Source organism: Lemur catta, chromosome 3 (assembly GCF_020740605.2).
Source record: "Lemur catta isolate mLemCat1 chromosome 3, mLemCat1.pri, whole genome shotgun sequence".
NCBI lineage: Eukaryota > Metazoa > Chordata > Mammalia > Primates > Lemuridae > Lemur > Lemur catta.
The window spans coordinates 29,824,084-29,849,539 of NC_059130.1; the positions used below are offsets into that span (position 1 = coordinate 29,824,084).

At 49.0% G+C, this 25,456-nt stretch overlaps 3 protein-coding genes across 4 annotated transcripts; 2 read left to right on the plus strand and 1 right to left on the minus strand.

Annotated features, from left to right (window-relative positions):
- Nucleotides 1–521: 521 nt before the first annotated feature.
- Nucleotides 522–6,020, plus strand: NAXE (NAD(P)HX epimerase). Of its 2 annotated transcripts, XM_045545392.1 has the most exons (7): nucleotides 543–776; nucleotides 921–1,029; nucleotides 1,183–1,293; nucleotides 1,373–1,486; nucleotides 2,243–2,390; nucleotides 3,101–3,309; nucleotides 5,338–6,020. In XM_045545392.1, exons 1-6 carry the CDS (start codon nucleotides 595–597, stop codon nucleotides 3,301–3,303), a joined length of 867 nt encoding a protein of 288 aa, XP_045401348.1. In that variant the 5' UTR covers nucleotides 543–594; the 3' UTR covers nucleotides 3,304–3,309; nucleotides 5,338–6,020. The 2 variants fall into 2 exon arrangements, with proteins under 2 accessions (XP_045401346.1, XP_045401348.1); XM_045545390.1 differs by lacking the exon at nucleotides 5,338–6,020 and having other exon boundaries at nucleotides 522–776; nucleotides 3,101–3,518.
- Nucleotides 3,730–10,285, minus strand: GPATCH4 (G-patch domain containing 4). Its single transcript, XM_045545389.1, is given in 9 exon segments — nucleotides 3,730–4,276; nucleotides 4,278–5,081; nucleotides 5,314–5,364; nucleotides 5,606–5,697; nucleotides 7,208–7,294; nucleotides 7,379–7,471; nucleotides 7,566–7,639; nucleotides 8,077–8,206; nucleotides 10,226–10,285. Coding segments are annotated over 8 exon segments (1,350 nt in total). The 5' UTR covers nucleotides 8,156–8,206; nucleotides 10,226–10,285; the 3' UTR covers nucleotides 3,730–4,206.
- HAPLN2 (hyaluronan and proteoglycan link protein 2) lies at nucleotides 9,178–25,152 on the plus strand. The gene is made up of 7 exons (XM_045545394.1): nucleotides 9,178–10,722; nucleotides 20,772–20,932; nucleotides 22,904–23,013; nucleotides 23,248–23,601; nucleotides 23,800–23,916; nucleotides 24,051–24,233; nucleotides 24,560–25,152. Exons 3-7 carry the CDS (start codon nucleotides 22,926–22,928, stop codon nucleotides 24,841–24,843), a joined length of 1,026 nt encoding a protein of 341 aa, XP_045401350.1. The 5' UTR covers nucleotides 9,178–10,722; nucleotides 20,772–20,932; nucleotides 22,904–22,925; the 3' UTR covers nucleotides 24,844–25,152.
- Nucleotides 25,153–25,456: the final 304 nt, after the last annotated feature.

Consider the following 25,456-nt stretch of genomic DNA (forward strand, 5'->3'; position numbering starts at 1 on the left):
CAGAGGTAGGGGAAGCTAATGTAGTGGAGAGTGGGGTGCTAAGTTATATAAAACGCTCAGTAGTGTAAATAAGAACATTAGCTTAATTTGTGCACCAGGTGCCAAGTCCTCTGCAACGGTTTTGTATGTCATCTTATGAAGTATATACCCAGTATCCCTGTTGTATACCCGAGAAACTGACACCAGGAGTGGCCACGTTCACTCAGCTAGTAAGTGGTGGGGAAGGAATCCAGGTTAAGTGCTGTACCATACAGCTGTCTTAAAGAGCTACAAAACCATGAATTACTATCAAAGGGCGGGTGGGAGCAAAGCACTTCGGTACATTTGGAAATGTGTGGCATCTCTAAAGGCTCTCGAGAAGGGATAGGATACAGGCTGTAAGGGAAGGTGCACGGAAGGTCGGTCCTAGGTAGCACGGTCCTCAGCCTACCTTTGTGCTGCTAAAGGGCCGAGGAGCCGGGGGAACCTCGCGCCCGCCGCTGCCTCCGGGCTACTTCCGGAACGCGCGCGCCGGCCTAGCCTCTCCGGGGGCGGGGCGGGTGCCGCGCATGCGCCGGGGCCGAGCGGGCCGGGGGCGCGCGTTCTGCGAGCTGGATGTCCGGGCTCAGGGCACTGCTGGGGCTGGGACTGCTGGTTGCCGGCTCGCGTCTGCCGCGAATCGGAAGCCAGGCCGGCGCCTCCCGCTTAAGACCCACCTGGTGGGGACCGCAGCGACTGAACTTAGGTGGCCGCTGCTACTCGGAGGTCATGGCGAGCACAGCGGTGAAGTACCTGAGGTAGGCGAAGCTCCGGACCGGTACGCGGGGCGCAGGTCTCGGGTGGCCTGCTCTCCCTCCCGGGGGCGGGAGCCGGGACGGCCGCTCCGCCTGCGCTGCGGAGCACCTGAGGGGCGGGGAACTCAGGCTAAGGGTTTCCCTCAGCCAGGAGGAGGCCCAGGCCGTGGACGAGGAGCTATTTAACGAGTACCAGTTCAGCGTGGACCAACTTATGGAGCTGGCTGGGCTGAGCTGCGCCACAGCCATTGCCAAGGTCAGTGGCACAACTCTCGGCCTTTGGGAGGAGCGAGGGAGGAGTCACTGCCCAGTCCCCAGGCCTAGGCACAGAGGGGTGGGAGAGACAGCTGGGCCAACCCTGTCTGCTACTGTCTGAAACCCCTACGAATTCCCGTGACTCCACCTCCAGGCATATCCCCCTACGTCCATGTCCAGGAGCCCTCCTACTGTCCTGGTCATCTGTGGCCCAGGGAATAACGGAGGAGATGGCCTGGTCTGCGCTCGACACCTCAAACTCTTTGTGAGTATGTGGGGAAGAGGCCATGGGGGAAGCCATGAGGATTCTGGGATCTGGGGTTGAATTACCACTTTCCTCCTAGGGCTACCAGCCAACCATCTATTACCCCAAAAGGCCTAACAAACCACTCTTCACTGCATTGGTGACCCAGTGTCAGAAAATGGACATCCCTTTCCTTGGTGAAATGCCCCCAGAGGTAGGTGGCTCCATTTCAATACCTCATTTCCTCAGTAACCTCTGCCTGTTATCTGCTCTTCCTTCATGTTTCCTGGCTGAGCTCACTGTAACGCCAGGCACAGAAGGTACCTAAAGGATGCTATCTGAGTAGAAGGCGTGTGAGAGCCTTCTCCTTCATAAGGTGGGCTCCATGAACCCCTAACATCACCTTCTCTAAGGCTTCCTTCCTCCTTCATCTTCCCTGGTCACTCCTTCCTCTGCAGTCAGATCCTCCTCCCCTAGCATGCAGTAAGCACATGATCTGGCCCTCTCAGGGGCTGGAGTGACTGCCGCATTCTAAACCCTTTCTGCACATGCATGGATTTAGTAGTGAGAAATTTGAGAATTAAAAACAAAAAACTTTCTTAACCCATTCTACAGATGAAGATACTGAGGTACAGAGAAGAGAAACTGTCTGCCCGAAGTGACAGAATTGCATCATGGCAGAGCCAAGACCAGAATCTAGCCCTTCTGACTTCCAGTCTCAGGCTATCCCACACTGTAGCCTCCCCAATGGCAGACAGATACTAAGAACAGAAAATGTGGCTGGACTCAGCTTGGCCTGAATCAGTGACCAACCCACAGTTTCTCTAGGCCTCAGGATGCCCTCTGGATGAGATAGTTATATTTGTGCCTCTGTGAATGGTCTTCGGGTGCAGAGGACAGCCCTCCCCAGTTGAGGCTCTTTGTACACCTGCTGTCTCAGACGTCTTTTCCTTTTTCTGCTCCACCACAGCCCATGATGATAGACGAGCTGTATGAGCTGGTGGTAGATGCCATCTTCGGCTTCAGCTTTAAAGGCGATGTTCGAGAGCCATTCCACAGCATCCTGAGTGTCCTGAAGGGACTCACTGTGCCCATTGCTAGCATCGACATTCCCTCAGGTGCTGGGACCCAGAAGGTTGGGGGTGACTGGGGCGCTAACCTGTGTCTGGAGGTTGGTACCTAGGAGTCCTGATGAGTCACAGCTTAGACTGTGTCTAAAATAATTTGAATCTAGGCCGGGCACAGTGGCTCACGCCTGTAATCCTAGCACTCTGGGAGGCCAAGGCGGGTGGATTGTTTGAGCTCAGGAGTTAGAAACCAGCCTGAGCAAGAGCCAGACCCCGTCTCTACTAAACATAGAAAGAAATTAGCCAAACAACTAAAAATATATATAAAAAAAAATTAGCTGGGCATGGTGGCGCATGCCTGTAGTCCCAGCTGCTCGGGAGGCTGAGGCACAAGGATTGCTCGAGCCCAGGAGTTTGAGGTTGCTGTGAGCTAGGCTGACGCCATGGCACTCTAGCCAGGGTGACAGAGTGGGACTCTGCCTAAAAAAAAAAAGAAAAAAGAAACAATAATTTGAATCTAGAGGGGCATACAGCTTTCTGTATCCCCCATCAGGGCTGGAGAGCACAGTTCAGGAGCCCCCTTTACATGTTGGCCCCATGAAGAGACCAAAGCCCCAGGGTATATGGAGGTCACAGGATGAGAGTTCCTCAGGTGGGGACTGAGAGGGCCTCCCACTCCTTTAGGACTAGGGTAAAGCAAGGTGTGGAAGGGGACTAGACATCTGTCCTTTTGTTCTTCCTGAACACCACCCTCTTTTCAGGATGGGATGTGGAGAAGGGAAACTCTGGAGGGATCCAGCCAGACTTGCTCATCTCCCTGACAGCACCCAAAAAGTCTGCAACCCAGTTTACTGGTCGCTACCATTACTTGGGGGGCCGTTTTGTGCCACCTGCTCTGGAAAAGAAGTACCAGCTGAACCTGCCAATCTACCCTGACACCGAGTGTGTCTATCGTCTGCAGTGAGGGAAGGTGGGTGGACATTCTTCCCAGAAAAGACTTAGTGCCATTCTCTCCTGGAACTGTGGAGTCCTGGGAACTCTTCTGGTAATAAAGTTTAGTGGGTGGCAGGAGCCAGAGAGCAACACTGGTGATGTGGTGCCATCTCTCTAAGGGAAACAGAACAGGCAAGAATGGTTGCTAAGGCATTTGGAAGCAATGAAAATTGACTGTTGAATGCCCAGTGAGGTGTGCTTTCGTTTACACACAAGTGATTCTTACCCATTCGGGACACAGATAGGAAGCTGGATGATGTCTTTGAGCTACTTCCACTTCTCAGTGTGACAAGACTGCAAAGGAGGTTAGCAGATGAAATTTCTTCAAAGGCCAAGGAAAATCTACTTTCCCAGGCTGGGAATGGAGATTCCAGTTGAGATTTATCTGTAGGCTATGTGCCCAACTTGATGTTTATTCATTCATTTGGTCATGCTAGAAACTGGCAACCTGTGGACTGACTCCAGCCAATAGGCTTAAATTTGTTGTTTTTCTTAGCCTTCACAATATTTAAAAATCAGATTTCACATAAATGTACATTTTCAGCTTCTTTTAACAGAGATGTCCCTTCAAAGGGTATCTGTGTTCCTGTTCCCCCAGCCCCCAGCATTCGTTGTCCCTTAGCCATCTGGCTCTTATAGGCACCTGAGTTCATGATCTCTGGGTTAGAAGCTGCAGAAGGGACTATGCCTTCTGCATCAACTAAGGCATGGTGCCAACACTCTCTCCTCTCAGCAGACTGATGTTCCAGAGCTCAGGTTCCTCCTTAGGAGAGACTCCATATTTAGGGGAGCACAGAAGACCGTGCATCAACCCAAGTCTCTGAGGCTTCGACTCCTGAAGGCAAATCAAGTGAGCCCCACCTTGACCAGACTTTCAGTCTCTCTTCCTCTGTTTCTTCTCTTTGGTTCTCTGGTCAGTGCCGACTCCAGCTTTCTTCCTCTGACTGCCGCTTCCTCCTCTTCTTACCTCTGCTGCTTGAGCCAGGGTGTGCTCTGCTCTTTACTTCCCTAGTCCTGCCATCCTCCTCATCTCTCTCATCCCTTACATTGACAACTTCCTCCTCTTCCTCTCGATGTTGCTGTGTTTTCTTCTCGCTTCTCCTTCCTCCATCACTGCATGCTCTGTTCTCTGTGTCCCTGGTCCCACTGTCTAAAACAGTTTCCTCGACTTCTTCATCCTCTAAGTTCAAATCCTTCTCACGGTGCTGCTTCTTCTTGCTTGTGCTGCACGGGTCAGTGTACTCTGTGCTGTCTACCTCCTCTGTCCTGATAGCACCTGTAGCCTCCTTACCTCTTCCTCCTCCATCCAAGACCCCCATCTTCTCCTCCTCTTCATGGTGTTGCCTCTTCTTTCTCTTCCTTTTCCTGGGGGACTGATTGGTTTGCTCTCTGCTCTTCAATTTCCTAAGCCCACTTGTTCCTGTAGCCTCTTCCTCCTCATTCTCTACAGTTGTTCCCTCTCTCTCATCTGAGACCTTTCCTTCTTTAGGTTGCCTTTTCTTCTTCTTGCTTTTCCTGATGTTCTGTTCAGTGTGTTCTGGGTGCTTCTCATCTGCATTCCTTTCAGATGCTGTAGTCTCTTCCTCCTCTTTGTGTTTCCTTTTCTTTTTCTTCTTTTTGCAGGGCTTGCTTTCTGACTGTGGTTGAGAAGCCTGAGAGTCCTGGCCTTTGAGATGAGCCAGGAAGGCCTGCTCCTGGGCCTCCAGCCGAGCCAGCTTGGCCTTCATTGTAATCCCAAGACGGGCAGCCCTGAAATAGATGGGGTCCAAGTCAGAACAAGGGTATCAGGAGAAATGGGCCTAATCCTTAGGCCTGCAGGGAACACTGGGGGTGGGGGGCAGCAGGGAGCTTTCTGTCTTCAGGCAGTAGGTGGGTAGATAGTAGGAATCATTTCCCTGGGGCAGAAAGGTTCAAGAGGTGGCACAGGCCATCCTCCAGGGTGGGCAAAAAGAGGGAGCCCAAGGAGCTGACCACTACTTACTTGTGTGCTGTTCGCCCCTCACAGACTTGGAGCAGCATCTCATCCGTCAGACTGTTGCGGGGAGATAAGGAGTTACAAACAAACCTGATGGAAAAGCTTGACCTCTCTTCCCTCTAAAACAGCCCTCAACACTCTAGTTCTTGTTCAGGACCTGGCACTTTTTGAGGTGCGAGGGATTAGTAAAACTCAGTTCTACCCCATAAGAAGCCCACAGTCAAGCATTAGACTTAGTCCTTTCTCTTGAGATCTGAAGGCATCTCCCACATGCTCCTGTATTAAAATGAAGTCTCACATCTTTGGGGGCTTGGGCCTCTGGTTGTTGACATCAGTGCAGCTCTCCATGTCTTTGTCTGGCTTCTCTCCATCTGAAGTCAGGGTGGCCGTCTAGAAGGAGGGATCATGGGGTGGACAAGACCCACTCAACACGACTGCCAACCCCGTTCCTTTGTGGAAGCCCCTAAAAATTCATAGCCCTAGGCAGAGTTTCTCAGCCCCCAACACTGTTCCTTGCAAAGCCACAGAGAGGTGTACCATCCTGCATACTTCAACTTGGACAGGAGGTGAGCTATAGCTGCTGGGAGGTGGAGCAGCTTTGGCCTCTGGCTCACTCCTGGCTTGTGGGCAGAACAAGAAGGAAGTGCTCTGGGTCATCAGAGCTTCACAGCAGGACAAGGGCCAGTAAATGACAAAATAAAGATGCCCCTCTCCACTCCCATCACAATACCTATTCATGGTACCTTCATTTAACCAGATTAAATAAGAGTCTGCTATAGGCCAAGGAGTGGGGGATACAGAGTGGAATAAGCATGAGATGCATTCAGCTCAGATGGAATCTACATAGGGTGGTGGATAAGGCAGAACGTAGGCAATTATGATGGAAGTGTTGCCTGTGCTAAAGGAGGGGTACCGAGGGGTACCCAACTCAGGATTCAGGGTTTAGGGAATGGTTTATAGAAATAATTGACATGTAAGCTGAGCTCTGGAAGACCAAAAGTCTGCAGGTAAAAGGGGAAAGGGAGAAGAATGTTCCAGGCAGAGGGAATAGCATGTGCCAAAATCTGAAGGTAGAAAAACATGGTGCCTTCAAAGGAAAGAAACAGATTCCATTTGGCTAAAGTGTAAGAGTCCTGGAGAGAGGTGGCAAGGGATGAGGCAGAGAAGGCAAGGATAAGACATGAAAGCCAGTCTGATAAATCTAGACTGTGTCATCCTAGGTCAAAGGGGAGCCAATGACATGATGAAGTTTGTGTTCTAGAGAGAACACTCTGTATGCTTTGTGGAGGATGGACTGATTGGAGTAGAGGTGAGAAGACTGTAAAAGAAATTAGGCAGGAGATGATGATGGCCTGAAGTGTGGTAGGAGATGGCAACCGAGATGTAGAGAAATGGGAAACATGTAAAGCACATGACAACCATTAAGTGTTAGCTTCCTTCTGTTGGTATAGCTGACAGCAGAAGTCTGAAGACCTGGGTTCTAGTCCTGTCTGCCATGGCTAGCCAGCTGTGGGCTCGTCAGCAAGCCACTTTTCACCCTTTTGGCCACATCAGCAAAGTAAGGAGGATGGACCAAGTAATCCCTCAGGTCTCCTCTGGCTTCTGACTCCTTTGAATTAGATGCCTCCCCCACCCCCAATGTGGCAGCTCCTGACTTGAGGGATTGCACCCTACCTCCCACTCCCTATTGCTGCTCCCTCAACAGATGGCAGGATCCATGAAACCTAAAGATCTCAATTCTTGCTGAGGGTCTGGGCAGTCTAAGTAACCAACAAGGCTGGTCACGGGATCCAGTCAGGATAGTCCTGAGAATTGGTAAGGCAGAAGGCAATTGTTCAGGTCCCAGGAGAGATCAGAGAAGGAAGAAAGGATGGACTCTCTCACCCCCAGCCTCTAATACCTTCACAAACTTCTGATACAGCAAGTTGGGCTTGGGAGGATTATGACGGGTGGTCTCCGTAGAAAGGCGCCTTATCTGTACTCCATCCTGTAGGGAAGTATCAGTGAGTGGGTGATATACCCTGCCTCCCCACTCCCACATGTCCCAGGCCCCATCTATCAGAGCTCATACCTGTCCAGTTTCCACTACCAAGTTGGCTGCAGTCTTGTTGAAGAGCTCATTCCACCAGTGGTTTGTGAACTCCTTGGCAGGATCGTGTCCCACCTGCCAGGGGAATGAGTAAGAGCTCTAAGTACCTGCCCTCAAGGATTCCCCCTCTCCCATCCATGCTGACCTCCCTCAGCCTACCCAGTCTTACCCCATGAGTGTCCTGCTTCAGCGTCACCCTGAGGGCCTGGGTGATGCCATTCTCCTTCCGGCCCAGGCCTTTGCCTGCAGAGCACAGTGAGTGACTTGGCTTATTCTGTTGCCTGCCCTGAGCCCTCACAAGGCACCCTCCACTCATGCCACTCAACACAGCTGGCACTGGGGCATGATCTGTCCCTCTCTGAAGTCCTCCCAGCTCCTTTCTTTCTAGTACCACTCCATGTAGTCTCCCTGCCTGTGTCTGAGCCTGAACTATCTCTTCCTTCATAACTCTTTTGGAACAGAGGCCATTTCTCTTCTTCACTCCTCTAGTCCTCCTACCCACTGTCAGATTTCTTCTATTCTTCCGTTTTCTGGAAAAGTCAGAAAATTTCATCTGCAAATTTAAACTAGCTTTTCCTCCAATTAAGTGGACTGCATGGGGGTAATCCAGGATGATGCTTCTCTCCTGGGTACAGCATAGGCAGGGAGTGGGGTGTGTGGAAGAGGCCCCAGGGGATCACCTTGAGTCCATCCATGCTTTAGCAGCTGCTCCTCAGCAAACTTCATCCCATGACTCTTGACCTCTGGGGTGTCACTCATGGTGAGAAAAAAGTGTCCTCAAACTCTCACCAGGGAAGAAGAGGTGATATCCTTTTAAGAAGAAAGAAGAAAGTGCCCAAAGCAACCATCAACTCCATCCTCACTTCTCTTTCCTAAGCCCTGAACAGAGACGGAGGAAGGAGGAGGCCTGGTCTTTGGGGAGCTCCCTGTCTGGCCACAGAGAGACCATGATCAACATATCGAGAAGTTGTTAGAGCCGGTTCCCCTCGGCCCCAGGAACAGAAAGACAGAGTCACTGAGGCTGTAAAAGGCAAAGGAGTTTTATTGACTAGCTGGAGCTAGGGTCCAAGCCCCCAGCCACCAACGCAGTAGTCTGTTTCCACGGGCAGGGACCCCGCATAGCGGGGGCGCATGTCTTTTATACTTTTCAGCAGATTACATGCACGGGCCATGCCATCCCCCCTCCCTCCCTTAATTCATTTGCTTCTTCAAAAGTGGCTGATTGTCTTGGCTCCTGATTGGTTGGTTTTCAAGCCGCAGGACTGGCTTTTGATTGGTTGGTTTTTAAGCTGCGGGACAGGCTTCTGATTATGCCTTGCCCTTCTTATCTGGTTAATTGGTTGGAGGGCCCCGGGACTCTCCAGCCCTTTATCAGGAAGTAACTTGCACGCGGTGGAGGCTCCACTTAAGCTAGGCCAGCAAGCCATACTTACAGAAGCAATTAGCATCCGTTAGAATCAAAGAGAGCACACTTTTTTTTTTTTTTTAAACAATTCCCGTTCTTCAAAGTCAAGGACCAGTGTTAACACAGATGCCTGAATTTACGCAGCACTCGTTACATGCTGGGCTGTGCTAAAACTTTACATGGATTATATTATTTAATCTTCCCAGCCTGTTCAGGAAAATATTATAATACCTGTTTTGCAAATGAGGAAACTTAAGGCCTAAAGAGGTTAGGTGACTTCCTCAAGGTCACACGGCTATGGGTAGAACTCAAACCCAGGCAGCTTGTCTGCACAGTCCATACTCGCACTACAAGCCATCTCCCAAAATATATTACCGTGTAAAAACAAAGCTGTGAGGTGCTTTTTAACCTGAGTTACAAGATAATGGTACTTAATAGGGCCCCTATCCTGTACCTGTGCCTCAGCATTCACTGTCTTCTTGGTGTGGGGGCTACACACTTCTCCCACACTGCTGCTGCATTTCAGTCGTGTTGATGCTCCCTTTTTGAAACTGTCCAGCTTAGGAAGGGCACTCTTATTGAGCATTTAATGTGTAACTGGTAGATTACACATATTTTCATATTGTTTCATCTTGACAGCCCTGTAATCTAGATATTATCCTTATATTACATATGAGGAAAACAAGGCCTGGGTTTTTTTGCCTGAGGTTACACAGCCAGTAAGAGAGAGAACTGGAACATGAGCCCAAGTTGCCTGACTCCAAAGTGGTCCTCTTTCTATGACATCACCAACTAGTTGCGTTTCTTTACAGTAACTCACGTGTTTCTCCTTTTGAACCCAGACTGGCACGATTCAGTTTATATACTAAATTTGCAAACACTTGTAGCACATCTACCAGCGGTTGCTAATTGCTTCACACGGATTATCTCATTTAATCCTGCCAACAACCCTATTAGGAAGTGTTATCCCTAATTTACAAACGAGGAAACAGGCACTACACTTCCTGAAGTCCGAGATGGGCTTTATTCCCCAAGCCGATAGCACTTAAAGCAGCGCCAGAAATCGACAACGCGGGTAGTCGTTATGTGTTCTACCTGAATAACACAGATAGGAATCGCTTTAACGGACTTCCAACTGGACAAAACCTCTGTGCCACAGTCTTTGTGAAGGCGCTGCGGGCACACTTTGGGGCACTGTCTCCTTCCAGCTCAATCTGAGTTTTCAGGAGAAGTGGCCCAGGGACACTCGTCTTAACAGCGGTACTAAAGAGCCGGCTGCCCTTTCCCTAAGCCTCCTTCCTCTTCAGGTCTAAATTCCAGCCCTCCTACGGCAGTGCCCCTTGGGCAAAAATACTCCGCTGCTCTCACATGTGCTACTGAGCCTGAGCTCCCACTGCTACCATCCGGGGGAAAGGAAACCTTACCGTCATTGCGCGGTCCTCTCTGAGGAAACATGTGCCGTACCTGACGTGTGCGCCGCCATCTTCCCGGAAATGCCGTTTTGGTCCTTCTAGGCCATCGAAACCATAGAGACGGCCGCGGAAACCAAAATCACAGTCCTCCCAGAAACGATTGTGGAGGCCAGCTTGCTGGTATAGTTACCATAGAAACTGGGCCCTGGAGCGTGCCCACTTCCGGAGGTTCCGAGAGAGTTCTACTTGCTTCCTCCCTGCAATCCTTGAGCAGTCAAGGGACTTAAGTCCTAACTGGCCCTCTCAGGATGCCAAGAACAGCTTTGGGTCCTACACTGAGCTAGTCCTGGGCATAAATATGAAAAAGGAAAACTCTAGCGAAGCATCGAGAGTGGCCTGAGGGATTCGTGGAGGCAGAGGAGAAGGGTATCTGTGCCATGATTTTGCCAGGATGAATACTCAGCCTTCCGGACCAGTTATTTATAAAAGCGTAGAGACTAGAGATTTCAGTAAGTTCATCAAATGCCTTTTGACGCCCCCCCCCCCCCCGCTGTGTGCCAGGACCTGTCCCTTTGGTACTGGGGGATACAAGGATGCATAAGACACGAGCCCTTATTTCAGGAAGCACCCAGTCTAGCCTGGAAAAGTCGGGAATCTTGAGTGGGACTGGAGGAAGTGGGGGGTGGGACAAGGAGAGAGATGCAGGATCCCAGGAGGCATGCTAGGCTGGGGAGTTTGGACTTGACTTGTGAGCATGAGGATCTATTGAACGGGGGAGGGAAGGAAGATAACGCAAAGTCAGCAAGGAGGGGTTGCACGTGCCCCTTCCCCCACCAGTTGCTCCTAGGCTTCACTGAGCCACCCAAGAACGAAACCCTGAAAAAAGGACCCCTCCTCCTGCCTCCCCATACCGGTATTTCCGTTCATTTAGCGCCCCCTAGAAACTTCCAAACAGAAAAATCGCCATTTCACAGTAAGGCCTTATCACAATTGTTCTGCACATCGTATCTGTTAATCCCATAAATTTTTTTCCATAAAATTAATTTTACTTTTAAAATATGCTACATGGGCCCTTTTTGCTCTTCTTTTTGCTCTCCCTTTGCTGCAACAATGGGTCCGGTGGTCATCTGTGGCCTATGTGTCATGCCCTGTAAACCTGTGTTCCTCTTGCTCTGTAATCCTCTTTTTCTCCTCAATAAACCTCATTTTCATGCTTGCCTTAAAAAAAAAAAATGATAAAATATGATGCATGGAGACAATACTTTAAACGATGGATCTTGGTTACTAGTTACTGGGATTTTTTTTAGACGCTTGCAGAAGGGATGTGGAATGCTTCATAGGCATTCCTCAGAAGCTGGATCCAACGGAAGAACATTCTGTGAATGAGGGTCAGACCTGAGTCATTTTCCCACTCTGCCACTCTTGTGTGACCTTGAACCACTCACTTCTCATGCTCAAAAGGGATCATCAGAGAAATGCAAATGGAAACCACAGTGAGATACCACTTCATGCCCACTAGAATAACTATAATAAAAAAATGGACAATAACAAGTGTTGATGAGGATGTGGAGAAGTTAGAACCCTTATAAATTGCTGGTGGAAATATAAAGTGGTGCCACTGCTTTGGAAAGCACTTTGGCAGTTCCTCAAAAAGTTAAATGTAGAATTACATTTCTACATTTGGCCCAGCAATCTCCCTCCTGGGTATATACCCGAGAAAATGAAAACATGTCTACACAAAAACTTGTACATGAATATTCATAAAAGCATTATTCATAATAGCTAAAAAGTATAAACAATCCAAATGTCCATCAACTGGTGAATGGAGAAACAAAATGTGGTAGATCTACACAATGGAATATCATTCCACAACATATACATGCCACAACATGGATAAATTTTGAAAGCATTATGTTGAAAGAATGTCAGACATAAAAGGCCACATACTGTATGATTCCATTTATATGCAATGTAGAAAGTAGACTATTAGTTGCCAGGGGCTATGGGGAGAGGGAAACAGAGAGTGACCACTAATGGGTACGGAATTCCTTTTAGGAGAGATAAAATGTTCTGGAAGTGGCGATGATTGCACAATCTTGTGAATATACTAAAACCCACTAAACTGTACACTTTAAAAGGGTGGATTTTATAGAATGTGAATTATATCTCAAAAAAATCCACAGGCACTCAACAATAAGAGTAAGAAAATCAACATGTTATAAAGTCACTCCTAGGTGAAGGGATTATGGGTAAGTGTTTCCTCTTCTTTATGCTGACAGAATCTTTGCTTGGCCAAACTTTAGTTAGGCTCGTCAGCCTTCTCCTGGGCTCATCTGTGCACTTCCTCTTAAAATCCAGTTTTAGCAAAGAACTCTGCTAAATCACTTTGGCAAGAACTTCCTACCTTTGATATTTGATCACCCTTGATATCTGATCAGGTTCCTCATCCTTCACTGTCCCCCAGGTGATGTCTGATCACTCCAGCCCATCCTCAGCAAGAATCCTGTTAGGTCAGATTAGCCAAAATCCCCCTTACCCTTGATGTTTCCTCTTAGTGATTTTCTATCCACTTACCCCTACTGCGGTCCTTGGTTATAAATTCCCAGCTGCCCATGCTGTACTGGAAGTTGAGCCCAATCTCTCTCCCCCACTGCAAAATCCCATTGCCGTGGTCCTATACCTATCACAATGGTCCTTAATAGTCTGATTACCGTGCTTTGACAAGTGTCACTGAATAATTTTTTCTTTAACAAGATCTTTTCCCTGTGTTTAAAATTTTCTACAATTAACATATTATTTTATCAGGAAAATAATGTTTAAATAGCAAATGAATGCAAATTAGAGTCCCTCAGTGCTGAAGGATGTGGGGCAGAGTTGAAGTACAATATGGCTAGCAACAGGGGAAGACCTTCAGGAGGAATTGTGTGTGGGCCCTGAGACTGACTACCAACTCTTGGATGCCTCTCCAAATATCTAGAGTGGAATGAAATTCTAAAAATTAAGGTATTGGGTTATTTTTCTCTACTGGATTTAAATCTACGCACAATGTTATAAAAACCATACCATGCCAGCAAATCCCCATGGTTCATAAACTAGTATGCTGTTTCTTTTTCCACCTCTTCTCAGTTATTTTTTTCTGCCAGTGAAATCTGAGACTGAGGGAAGAGAAAATATCTTGTGATTGCAACTATAATGAGGGATATTTAATAGCCTATGTAACAAATACTGGCAATGTTTAGCTAGTAGAGCGTTATTTACTTTTCTTTCTGTTGAGGGAAAAAAAGGTGTGCCTGTGTCTCACAGGAGTTTTCTTAGACTTGTATTATTTCCTAATCCTTAGCCTAGGCAGGTTCTAGTTTTCCTACTTTGTTAACTATTTGAGTTCATGATAATAAAAATATTACAATCCCTTGCATACAGTACCTTACTATTTAAAAACCATTTTCACACAATGGTTTACAGTTAAAATATCATTTTCGCAAACATTGCCATATTTGATTCCTGCCATAATCCCATATTGTATATTATCCCTATTTGTAGGTTCGTAACCTGAGAGCCAGACAGAGCACAAAGAAAGGAAGTGGAATAAGACGTAGTTTTAGTACTATGACTGCTGTTCTCTGATGCCATCTAGTGCAGGTTCAGCTTAACAAACATGTATTTCTCTTTGAAGCCCCATTGCCATCTGCCCCTTGGTGCCATCGTTCTCTCCAATCTGGGTCAAGCCCTGTCTCCGAGTCCTGCATCCCTGTCTCTGGTTGTTGCCTCTGCCTTCCTCTGGCCTCACTGTCTCCTTTGAAGGGGCTTGAAACCCCTGGTGTGTGTAAATGCTGGTCGTGGTGTGGGTGAATGAATGACAGGAAGGGAGGCAGGGATAACAGGGCCCTCTTTCTTTTGTAATACTTGCTGCACTTCTAGAGTTGTCCTAGAGAGTGCAGGTTTCATGGTAGCAGACACACTCATTTGGGTTGCTTTTTTATATATCTTATGAGATATTTCCAGATACATCAGTAAAAATGCTGTGGGAAAAATTCTGAAAGGGGCAGTATAAAAGACACCAACCTCAGTGGGAGTGGAGGTAGAAAGAGGACCATGATGGTAAGATGGTGCCTTACCAAGGAATCCTGGCCTCATTCTTCCTCTTGGCACTGCTGTCACAAACATGAAGAAAAATAGGTTGAGAAATTGGGACTCCCTCCCTCCTAATGAGAGCTTAGCTAAACATAGGAAAAGCAGGGTCTGAAGGGCACTCTGAGTCTGAAGGATGCTGCAGAGCTTTGCAGTCTCTGCTGTAGCATCTCCATCTCTGAGCATCCTCCACCATAGACATCTGGTGGCCCCCACAATGGTGCGTAGGACCTGGGCTGGGTGCAGCACCCAGAGCTCCGCAGGGGCCTGTGGGTGCTGATGAAGCAACCCTCGCCTCAGCTGCTGGCTCTCTGCCTTGTTACATGTTACCATTTAAATCACAGCTGAAGCCACTCGTACACATAATATACAAATATATATAAATCCTTCAAAAGATTGGAAAGATAGCAAAATGCTGAAAGTTATTTTCTCTGGGTGGTAGGATTAAGGCAGGGGTTTCAGTTTTTAGTGTTGTTCTGTTTGTTAAATTGTCTACAATTAATTGTGTCATTGTATAATCAGTAAAACAGCAATACAAGTTGCCTTCCAATTTAAAAACTATTATTCTGGCATTTTGATGGCTTTATTTTTACATTTATATCTTTGAGATTTCTGGATTTATTTTGCTTTAAGAAATGAGTTATAGATCTGGGTTTTCTTCCCCCCAGATGGCTAGTTGTCCCAACCTTTAGCAACCTCCATGTCCCTCACTAAGCATCTCATTAAATAAATTAGGCTACAGCCATCCACTGGAATACTGTGCAGAAATGAAAAAGAACATGAGAGCTTTATGTCATGTGCCCATAGGACAGATGCTCACCATGTATTATTAGGTGAAGAAAGCAAGATAGGGAACAGTTTGCATATTATGGTCTCAGGTTAGATTATATGTATGATGTATGCTTCTATTTATCTGCATTCTTGTAGATTCTTAAATACTTTCTGGCCAGATACAGAAGGAGCTTGATAATGGTACAGTTGTTCCTGGGGAATATAAGAAGAAAGGAAGGAAGGGAGAATTTTACTTTTCATTTTATCCCTTTCATAGTGGTTGAATTATTTTTCATTAGGTGCCTGTGTTATTTTTGTTTTGTAATAAACAAAAATCATTAAGTAAGCCGGAACATGACTTTTATGTGTGTGGTTTTTATGTCCTCTTAAAAATCAGGTGATCCCTTAAAATTGATCACTATTGTGTTTTGATTGATTCTGTTCCCCTCGGCACCCCCCCCACCACCAATAATAATGACTACAATTCACTGAATGCTTTCTAGGAGCCAAGCACTGCTCTAATTACTGTTGTTGTGGTTGTTGTCATTGTAATCTTCATTTTCAGATGAAAACAATTAAGCAAAGAGAAGGTAGACAGGTTGTCTAATGTTATCGTGTTAGTAGGTGGCAGGGCTAAGATTGATACCCTGACACTTAAATTCCAGAGCCTATGGAACTTAACCACTATGCAATACTGCCTTTTTGTTAAGTTTGCAGAAATTGGAAGAACACTTCAATTTTATTTATTTATTCAGTAAACATTTTCTGAATGCCTGGTATATGCCATTGAAAAAGCTGTTAAATCGCTTCTTGCTTTTGTTAAGGAAGGCTTTCCAGAGGAAGCACAAACGGGTACCCGTAAAGTCTCTGTGATGTTGGTAAGGGGACTGAGGAGCAGTAAGTGGTGGCGCATTGGAGCAGCAAGCAGCAAAGGACGTCCTTAACTACAAGAAGGCGTTGTAGAGGACTCTTGCTGAGAATGGCCACTTCCTCTTCGTGCCCATTGCTGGTCCACTGTATGTTGGAGATGTAAAGGGGTCCTACCCTCAAGGAGTTTTAGCTTTGCTGGGAATTCTTGCATTAGTTGCACCAGTGGATCTGCTATTAGAGGGAAGCAGAGGTGCTAGTGTGTTGTCAAAGTTGAGAAGTAGAAAAACAATTCTCAAAGTTATTTGTTGACTCCTGCCAAAGTTTTATTTAACTCATTAATAAGGGAACTAACAAGAAGACAAAAAAGCTGCTTTGAACAGAGAGACTTTCAGAAGCAGGGATACATAGTTAATAAGAAAAACATTGCCAAAGTAAGACTGCTATTTTAGGTATAAGACTGGTTAACTTTCTAAGACAATAAAACCAAAACATCTCTGTGGTTAACTTCTCTATTGTGCAACAAAACCCTGTCCTTTTAACAACTTTTGTAGGTTAACCTCTAACTGCACAAGACTGTAAATGTCTTCACCTTTGTCAGTTAGATTATTTATCAAATATATTGTACCAACAGAGTTACATTGCCTGCGAGAATCAGATGAGTGTCAGGCACGTTTATCAGAAAATGTTCTAGTATGCTACCAGAAAAACAAAAACGAGCAACCAAAGAATCCTTATTTTACCTTTTTCCAATTTTGGAGGAATTATTGTTTCATAGCAGGGAAGAATGCATCCAGGTTTGGCTATAAGCTACCTAGTTGCTTAGTAACCATATAGCCTTGCACAAGTTACTAACCCTTTCTGGACATGAGTTTCCTACTCCATAAAATGGGAATAATAATACTGTGATAGAGTTTATTTCTCCCATGTAAAAGAATGTAGAGCCATAAGATGGGACTCACTTTTTAAAATTATTCAAATCCTGGTCTAAGATTAATACTTAGATCTTCTTACTTCTGGGTTTAAGTTGACCAATAGGAGACTGGGGGTGAGAGTCTGTATGAAGTCAGACCCCACCTAGACTGGCCAGGACAAGAAGAGAATCAGGTATTTGAGACAGCAAGCTTTGAGGCCTGGGAGAATAAGATGGGCTGAAAAAATGAAGTGGTTTCAAGATATTTGCAGGGGTAGTTGAATTCAATTTGAAATTTTTTTTTTTTTTTTTTTTTTTTGAGACAGAGTCTCACTTTGTTGCCTGGGCTAGAGTGAGTGCTGTGGCATCAGCCTAGCTCACCGCAACCTCAAATTCCTGGGCTTAAGCGATCCTACTACCTCAGCCTCCCGAGTAGCTGGGACTACAGACATGCACCACCATGCCCGGCTAATTTTTTCTATAGATATTTTTAGTTGTCCAGATAATTTTTATTTCTATTTTTAGTAGAGACGGGGTCTCGCTCAGGCTGGTCTGGAACTCCTGACCTCGAGCGATCCACCCGCCTCGGCCTCCCAGAGGGCTAGGATTACAGGCGTGAGCCACCGTGCCCGGCCTTGAATTATTTTTTGAAGGGAGAGTATGTAGAGAACTTTGTGAGAGACAGGAACAAATGACCTTATGAAGTTTCTGACGTTAGGAAGTTCTCAGTCTAGTGGGATAATATCTGTTCTGCCTATCTCAGTGGTAGATTAGGGTAAAGTGAAATGACGGAAAGTGCAGGGAACAGTAAAAGACAAATGTCAAGAAGCTGTTTTCATGGTTACTAAGATGTAACAATTAGATTTGACTTATTAATAATCATGTTGTCTGTCATTCTAATGGTCCACTGCTATATTCAAGTGGACCATTTATTTATTTTATTTTATTTTTATTTTTTGAGACAGAGTTTCACCCTGTTGCCCAGGCTAGAGTACCGTGGTGTCAGCCTGGTTCACAGCAACCTCAAAATCCTGGGCTCAAGCAATCCTCCGGCCTCAGCCTCCCGAGTAGCTGGGACTACAGGCATGCGCCAGCATGCCCAGCTAATTTTTTCTATATATATTTTTAGTTGGCCAGATAATTTCTTTCTATTTTTAGTAGAGATGGGGTCTCGCTCTTGCTCAAGCTGGTCTCGAACTCCTGAGCTCAAACGATCCTCCTGCCTCAGCCTCCCAGAGTGCTAGGATTACAGGCGTGAGCCACTGTGCCCAGCCCAAGTGGACCATTTAAGCTGCATTTTTACTCAACTACCCCTGCAACCATTTGAATTTTATCGGGAGGAGAGGGAACCCCTACCAATCACACCGAGCCCCTCCCTAAAGTGCCATCTTGCCAACTCTTCCAGTTATTCATGCAACAATCCTAGTAGTAACCTGGGACCATGCTTGCCATCACCAGGGCTCAAGAAAACTGGCCAGCTGGATCTGCCTGGAGGGTGGAAGCCGAGTCTGGGGTGTTAGAGAAAGAGATGTCAGGACTCCATGCTTCTCCTACATTATTCCATCTCACCTGGTCAGTAGGTAGCAGGCATGGCAAAGGCCTCTCCTCAGAAGATGCTAGGTCAGCAAAAAGACACCAACTAAAGTGTGAGCCATCTTACCCCATTCCTATTTCCTAGTCTTGGGGAAAACTGAGGATGAAAGTGACCTAGAGTAAACTAAACACAGTTTGGTCATTCATTACATATTTGTTCCTGCCTGTTCCTTTCTCATTCTACCCTCAAAGGATTCATTTTGCATCTATCAAATAGTTCTAGGCCCTCTCCTTATCAAACTCAGCCTTCTGTGGATTTACATACCAGAGACTTCCAAACCACAGTTCAGAAGTGATCTGGAGAGAAACGAGCAGGATAGAGTGAGCCTGGGAATGGAGGCAGCAGAGCCATTTCTTTCTGCTACTCCCTCCGTCCAGAGGCTGTTTGTTTGAGTTGGGAGGAAGCCAATCACATGGGCTGGATCGGGGTGTCCTGTCCCAGGAGACAGGGAGCTATTTGTCTCCTCTCTTGAAAGAGTCCCGGGAGGAGGAGGGAAGGGCTTAGGAACAGCAGTGGAGTGGACAGGGAAAAGATAATAAATCGGATCCCCAAAAGGTGGAGTTGGGGTGACTCCCTGTTATTAGGTGTGGCCCAAGTAAAACATGGAGCTTGTCTGACTTGGAGAGCTGAGGAGAGGAGCAGAAGAGGGTTAGTGGAAAAAGCAGAAACTTCTACACTTGACTCAAAAACGGTATTGGGTGTGATTTTGGGCAAGTGACCTTCCTCTCCACCTGCTCTTCATCTGGTAAATGAGGAAGCACAGTGTCCTGAGGTCCTCTCCAGTTCTGAAAGTGTGTGCTTCTAATAACATGAAGCTACTGCCGTGGGTCTGCTCAGAAGAAAGAAGAGAGGGCTAAAACTTGACTGAAAGCTCTAAGGGTTTCTAAATGGCTATTGGCAGGGCAGGAGAGGGGAGTCTTCTCTCTTCATTGATAGCAAACAAAAAAAGAATTGGGCCTATTCTGGATTACTGGAAATGTCCTATATCATGATCTGGGGAGGGGGGTTTACCTGAGTACATGTTATGCACTTTTTTTGGTATGTAAATTATACCTCAATAGAAAAGTTTAAAAAACCCCAGCAGGAGTTTAGACAACTTCCTAAAAAGAGAGACTTGTGAATTTCCACCCAGGAAGATTAAAGATACCTTTCTTCTGAGAACTTTAAACTAAGAAGATTATCCATCTATGCTGAAAGAAGAGGTGGAAAATTGGGGAACCTATAAGATGACCTCTCTTTTGGGGAGATTTCCAAAGTGCCTCTATCCTCAGAAATTCCCATGTTCCTTCCCAGGGACAGAGAAATCATCCTCACTGTCTAATTTCCATCTCTTCTATTGCAACACTGGCCACTCCCTCTGCCCCCCATGGAGCCCAGCCATCCTTCTGGCCTCAGACAAAATCTCTATAGAGCTTTGCAGTTTGGAGTATTGAACGACACCCCATTTCAACCTTCTCACCATCCGCTCTCTCTCTCATCCCCTTTTCTTCTTGGGGATGTCAGTTTCTGCTCTGAGCCCACCCCACACCCAGGCCCTTTTTCCGGTGGTATGTGCCAGCCTGTCCTGCATCCCACATCCCCAGCTGTTGACATTTCGTTGCCATTACCCACAGGAAGAAGAAAGGGGCCCTGTTATTCAACAATAGAGGAGAAGACAGAGACAATGGGAAATTGTGCTTCCGATGGGGTGGGGACAGAGAAGGAAAGGACAGACAGACAGACAGAGTGGTTGTACAGAAGGGGTCAGGTTTTTGAAGCAGCTGGAAGTCCTGGGAGTCTGGTTTCCACCTTGAGAGCCTCTTTCCAAAGGCAATGAGCACCCAGGCACCGCAGGGCGGAGGTGAGGACTCTGCTGGGAGGGAGGGGAGACAGGGGGTGCTGCTTAGATGAGACCCATATTGAAATGTGGAGGCAGCTGGAGCTTGACAGTTATGGATCTTTGAGCCACATTCCGAGTTCATTCCCATCCCTATCAGTCCCAAACCCTCATATCCACTGATCTACCCCTCTCTGGTCCAAGGGCATCTAGAAGCAATGAGGTACCCCACTTTCTGCACTCTTCCGGGTAATCATTCCTGGCTTGCTTCCTTTACTGCACCCTCCTTCATGGGTTCCCACTCCTCTCCGCAAGCCCAGCATCTTCCCCTGTGAAAGTGAGCTCCATAGATATAGTCACAGGGCTGGACACTGGTCACTTAGCCTGGCTTAGTGGACTGATGGATAGGGGAGAGTTCTTGGCAGTGCAGCGTCTTCTTGGAGTGCAGAGCAGAAGCCTTTCCTCAAAGGTGCAAAAGGAGCAACTGTATTGACCAAGTGCTCAAGTCCCAGGTGCTTGGAAATCCCAGGAGCTCGGGCAACGCCTCATCCAGAACCTCTTCCTCAAGCAGGATGAAAAGCTGCTAAGCATTGCTCCCTCCGTCTCTGTGGAGAGACCAGCTTCTAACAGGTAGGCCTTGGTGCTGCTGACTCTTCTGCAAGGGCTATGAAGATGATGTGTGTGCACCTGTTTTGAAATATAGATCAGTGTTTAAGAGCTTGAGCCTCACTGTCAGACCTGGATTCAAATCCCAGCAAAGCCCTCCTCTTACTAGCCGTGTACTAATTTCCTAATGTGTGTGCACCTTTGTTTCAGCATGTGTAAAATGGGATTCATGATAGTTTCTACCTCACAGGATTGCTAGAAGGAAATATAAAAGTATACATGCAAAGTGCCTAGAGCAGCACCACGTATATTAAACTTTAAGCATGTCCATGCTTTAAAAAACAACTCAAAGTACTGTAAAGAAAATAATTTTTTTTTTTTTTTTTTTTTGAGACAGAATCTCACTCTGTTGCCTGGGCCAGAGTGCTGTGGCGTCAGCCTAGCTCACAGCAACCTCAAACTCCTGGGCTCAAGTGATCCTTGTGCCTCAGCCTCCCGAGTAGCTGGGAGTACAGGCATGTGCCACCATGCCCAGCTAATTTTTTCTACATATATTTTTAGTTGTCCAGCTAATTTCTTTCTATTTTTAGTAGAGACGGGGTCTCGCTCTTGCTCAGGCTGGTCTCGGACTCCTGAGCTCAAACAATCCGCCGGCCTTGGCCTCCCAGAGTGCTAGGATTACAGGTGTGAGCCACTGTGCCCGGCCAAGAAAATAATTTTTTTTAAATGTCCCCCCTCCCCTCATGCCCCATCTTTTCTTCCCAGAAGTCCTTAATGGGAACTCATTCATTAAAACACACACACATATTTATTTAGCACCAACTATGTGCAAGAAACTATGCTGGGAACTGAAAATAATAGCTAACAGATACATTTACATATCAGGCACTACTTCAAATATTTTACATATTCATCTACTCCTCGCAACTACTCAATAAGATAGGTCTGCTATTACTCTCCACATTTTACTGATGAGGACACTAAGACAGAGAGAGGTTAAGTAACTCGTCATGCAATTAGGAGATAGAGGAGCCAGATTTGGAAAATGAGTAAAACCAAGCCAAGGGGTCCTCAGCCCAATTTTTTAAACAAAAGGTCAAGGTGATATGAATGACACAATAAAAAAGGGGAAACATCAACTACTATATGGAAATAGATAATTGCATTTGAAATAGTTTTTAAAATAACATTATAATCTAATGCTTTTTAACTTTATACGTTCTGAAAAACCTCATTGATGTAGTCTACAGGTCATATGCATTACTCTCAAATTTACAGTGTTAGTTTAGGTGCAAACAAAAGTACTTTTAAGAAAAAAAAATGTCCCCAGATCTCGTGCCTTACAGTGTGGCAAACTGGGGGATGAGAAAAGATTTCCCAGAGCAGAGGAGGTGCAGTCCAAACCAGTGCCTGTGAAGAGGAAGTGAGCTCCAGCTTGGACTGTTTAGGAAACTGCCAGAAGCTTAGAATGTCTGGAGCACAGTGCAGAGGGCAGAGGTGGTGAAGGGCAGGGTTGGGGTGGGGGGCAGGCTGGATGACAGACAACCTTGGAAGCTGCCCTTAGGAGATTTGACTTTATCTTCAGGACAACTGGGAGTCACTGTTTCAAGCGGGAGAGTGACAAGATCATACTGACTCTGGCTTCAGGAAGGAAAATGGGTGCTAGGAGAGGATAGAGACGGCCAGGCAATCCAGATGGCAAGCTCAGGAAGCAGCGCTTGTGATGAGAGGGGAGGAGAGGGGAGAGGCAGAGGAGAGGCCCAGTCAGCACCTGCTGAGTTGAGGGGATGTGAGAGAGGAAGGGGGGTTGTTACTGCCTGCCGCATTACCTGCCTTTTGTCACTGGCCCCTATTTCTGCCCCCATGGCTTCCAGCTGAACAGTCGCCTGTAAGAATCCCTGATAGGAGTTCATCCCCATCCCTGCTCTTGCCTCACCCCTTTCCCTCGGTGCTGAGGAGTGTCCATCCTGAGTGCCCACCCTTTGTGCCCTGCAGACGCGCTGGGCTGACTCCCATCATGCCAGGTCGGCTCACCCTCCCCACACTCTGCCGCTTCCTTCTCCCCTGGGCCTGCACCATCTTCCACAGAGCCCAGGGAGACACAGGTAAGATGGGAGGGGAGGCCAGAGACTGGGGAACACTGGGGAAGAGACTCCAGGAGTGTGGAAAGGGAAAAGAGCAGCTGTTGGAGGCACCCAGGGAGTGAGAGTCACTGCTGAGGGGCCAATGGAGGAGAAGGTTGGGGGACCACGGGGAAAGAATTTGGGGGCCAGGATCTGGATGGGCATTGGGGCAGTGAGGATCAGGGGGTTCCTGCCACTGTGGCCCCCTTTGCTCAGCATCCCACCCGGGCCCCCACTACCTCCTGCCCCCCATCCACGAGGTCATTCACTCTCGTCGTGGGGCTACGGCCACGCTGCCCTGCGTCCTGGGCACTTCGCCTCCCAGCTACAAGGTGCGCTGGAGCAAGGTGGAGCCGGGGGAGCTCCGGGAAACGCTGATCCTCATCACCAACGGACTGCAAGCCCGGGGCTACGGGCCCCTGGGAGGACGCGCCAGGATGCGGAGGGGGCATCGGCTAGACGCCTCGCTAGTCATCGCGGGCGTGCGCCTGGAGGACGAGGGCCGGTACCGCTGCGAGCTCATCAACGGCATCGAGGACGAGAGCGTGGCGCTGACCCTGAGCCTGGAGGGTGAGGCCCTATCGCTCCCGTCCCGGCTCCTTTCTAGCTAGGGTAGGGCCGCCTCGCCTGGGGTCTTCCAGGCTCCTTCCCAGCATCTCCCCCGCCCCTCTGGGGTCCCCCAAACCCCCTCTCCTAGGCTGCGCCGCCCTTCCTTCCCCTTCCCGCCCCTGTCTGCTGGCCCTTCCCAGGCTCTCTGCCACCCCCCAGGTGTGGTGTTTCCGTACCAACCCAGCCGGGGCCGGTACCAGTTCAATTACTACGAGGCGAAGCAGGCCTGCGAGGAGCAGGACGGACGCCTGGCCACTTACGCCCAGCTGTACCAGGGTGAGCAGCCGAACCCCAGCACCGCCCAGGCACCTCCCGCTGTCACAGGGTCCCGACGAGGGGCGGGGCGAGAACAGGGTCTGGCTCCTGCCTGGGGCTCTTCTCGTCCCTGACCCCCTGCCATCTCCCGTCAGCGTGGACCGAGGGTCTGGACTGGTGTAACGCGGGCTGGCTGCTCGAGGGCTCCGTGCGCTACCCTGTGCTCACCGCTCGCGCTCCGTGCGGCGGCCGAGGTCGGCCCGGCATCCGCAGCTACGGGCCCCGAGACAGGAAGCGCGACCGCTACGACGCCTTCTGCTTCACCTCGGCGCTGGCGGGTGAGGGGCGGGCGCGCGGCGCTGGGACAGGGACTTGTGGCGGGGGTGGAGGGGGGGAAGAGAACTCCGAAGACACGAGATCGGGGCGGTCTCCTTGTCTCTCCAAGGCACAGCCCCCGCCATCAGCCCGCCCCGCTCCAGGCTCCAGCCCACCTCTGGGAACCCCACCCGCACCCCACTGCCTCGCGTCTACCGCTCGTGCTGCCGGAGCTTGGTCCCGCTCCGCCGCAACCCTGCCCCTCAACTCCGCTGCCCGGAGTCTGAATCCCCGCCCCGCCCCGCCCCGCCCTGCTTTGGGTCGGTCGGTGACCCGCTCCGGTCCCCAGGCCAAGTGTTCTTCGTGCCCGGGCGGCTGACTCTGTCTGAAGCCCACGCGGCGTGCGGGCGGCGTGGGGCCGTGGTGGCCAAGGTCGGGCACCTCTACGCCGCCTGGAAGTTCTCGGGGCTGGACCAGTGCGACGGCGGCTGGCTGGCGGACGGCAGCGTGCGCTTCCCCATCACCACACCGCGGCCGCGCTGCGGGGGCCTCCCCGATCCCGGGGTGCGCAGCTTCGGCTTCCCCAGACCCCAGCAGGCGACCTATGGGACCTACTGCTACTCCGAGAAGTAGGGGCCTGCCACACCCCCTCGTTGTGGCGGGGTCTCTCGCCGCCCCTTTTCCGCGAGCCTCGCGCCAGACGCGGAGCGGCCGCTCCAGACCTGCCTCCACAGCCAGGGGCCGCGGGCCACGGACCCCGGCAGGTCCGGCGTCGGGGAGGGGAGGTGGCCGCGCCCCAGGCGGCGGGCTGCGGATATGAGCCTCGAACCCGCGGATCCAGACCCTCTGGGTTCGCGAGCCCCCGGCAGAGGACGCAGCCACCGCTGGGGGGCGGGAGGGGCGCCCAGGGGCATTAACTGACCTCTGAATACAGCAATAAAATAATTTGGGAACCTTCTGTGTTGGGCGCAGCTGTAAGCGCTGCGAGGCGTGGGGGTATGTGTGTGTAAGGGAGCTAAACCTGGACCCAGCGTGCCAACTGCACGCCTAAGAAGACAGGCTAAGAGGAGGGGCTACTGCCGCTACGGGGTGGGCCAGCGGAAGAGGAGGGCTTGTGACAGAGGGCAACGACGGGCGGTAGGAGCCCGTCGGAAACGCCTTGGGCTGCCCCGCCCAGGACTCACGCAGCAGAACCCAGGCTGCTGTTGCGCTAGGCGCCACGCGGGGGCGCCGCACACTCACCTAA

What these genes read in the sequence shown, in the direction of transcription:
- HAPLN2 (XM_045545394.1), top strand. Translation starts at nt 22,926, where the DNA reads ATGCCAGGTCGGCTCACCCTCCCCACACTCTGCCGCTTCCTTCTCCCC. An exon ending in TTACGCCCAGCTGTACCAGG is followed by an intron (nt 23,917 to 24,050) that starts GTGAGCAGCCGA and finishes ATCTCCCGTCAG; the next exon opens with CGTGGACCGAGGGTCTGGAC. An exon ending in CTTCACCTCGGCGCTGGCGG is followed by an intron (nt 24,234 to 24,559) that starts GTGAGGGGCGGG and finishes TCCGGTCCCCAG; the next exon opens with GCCAAGTGTTCTTCGTGCCC.
- NAXE (XM_045545390.1), top strand. Translation starts at nt 595, where the DNA reads ATGTCCGGGCTCAGGGCACTGCTGGGGCTGGGACTGCTGGTTGCCGGC. An exon ending in GCGCCACAGCCATTGCCAAG is followed by an intron (nt 1,030 to 1,182) that starts GTCAGTGGCACA and finishes CTCCACCTCCAG; the next exon opens with GCATATCCCCCTACGTCCAT. An exon ending in TTGGTGAAATGCCCCCAGAG is followed by an intron (nt 1,487 to 2,242) that starts GTAGGTGGCTCC and finishes GCTCCACCACAG; the next exon opens with CCCATGATGATAGACGAGCT.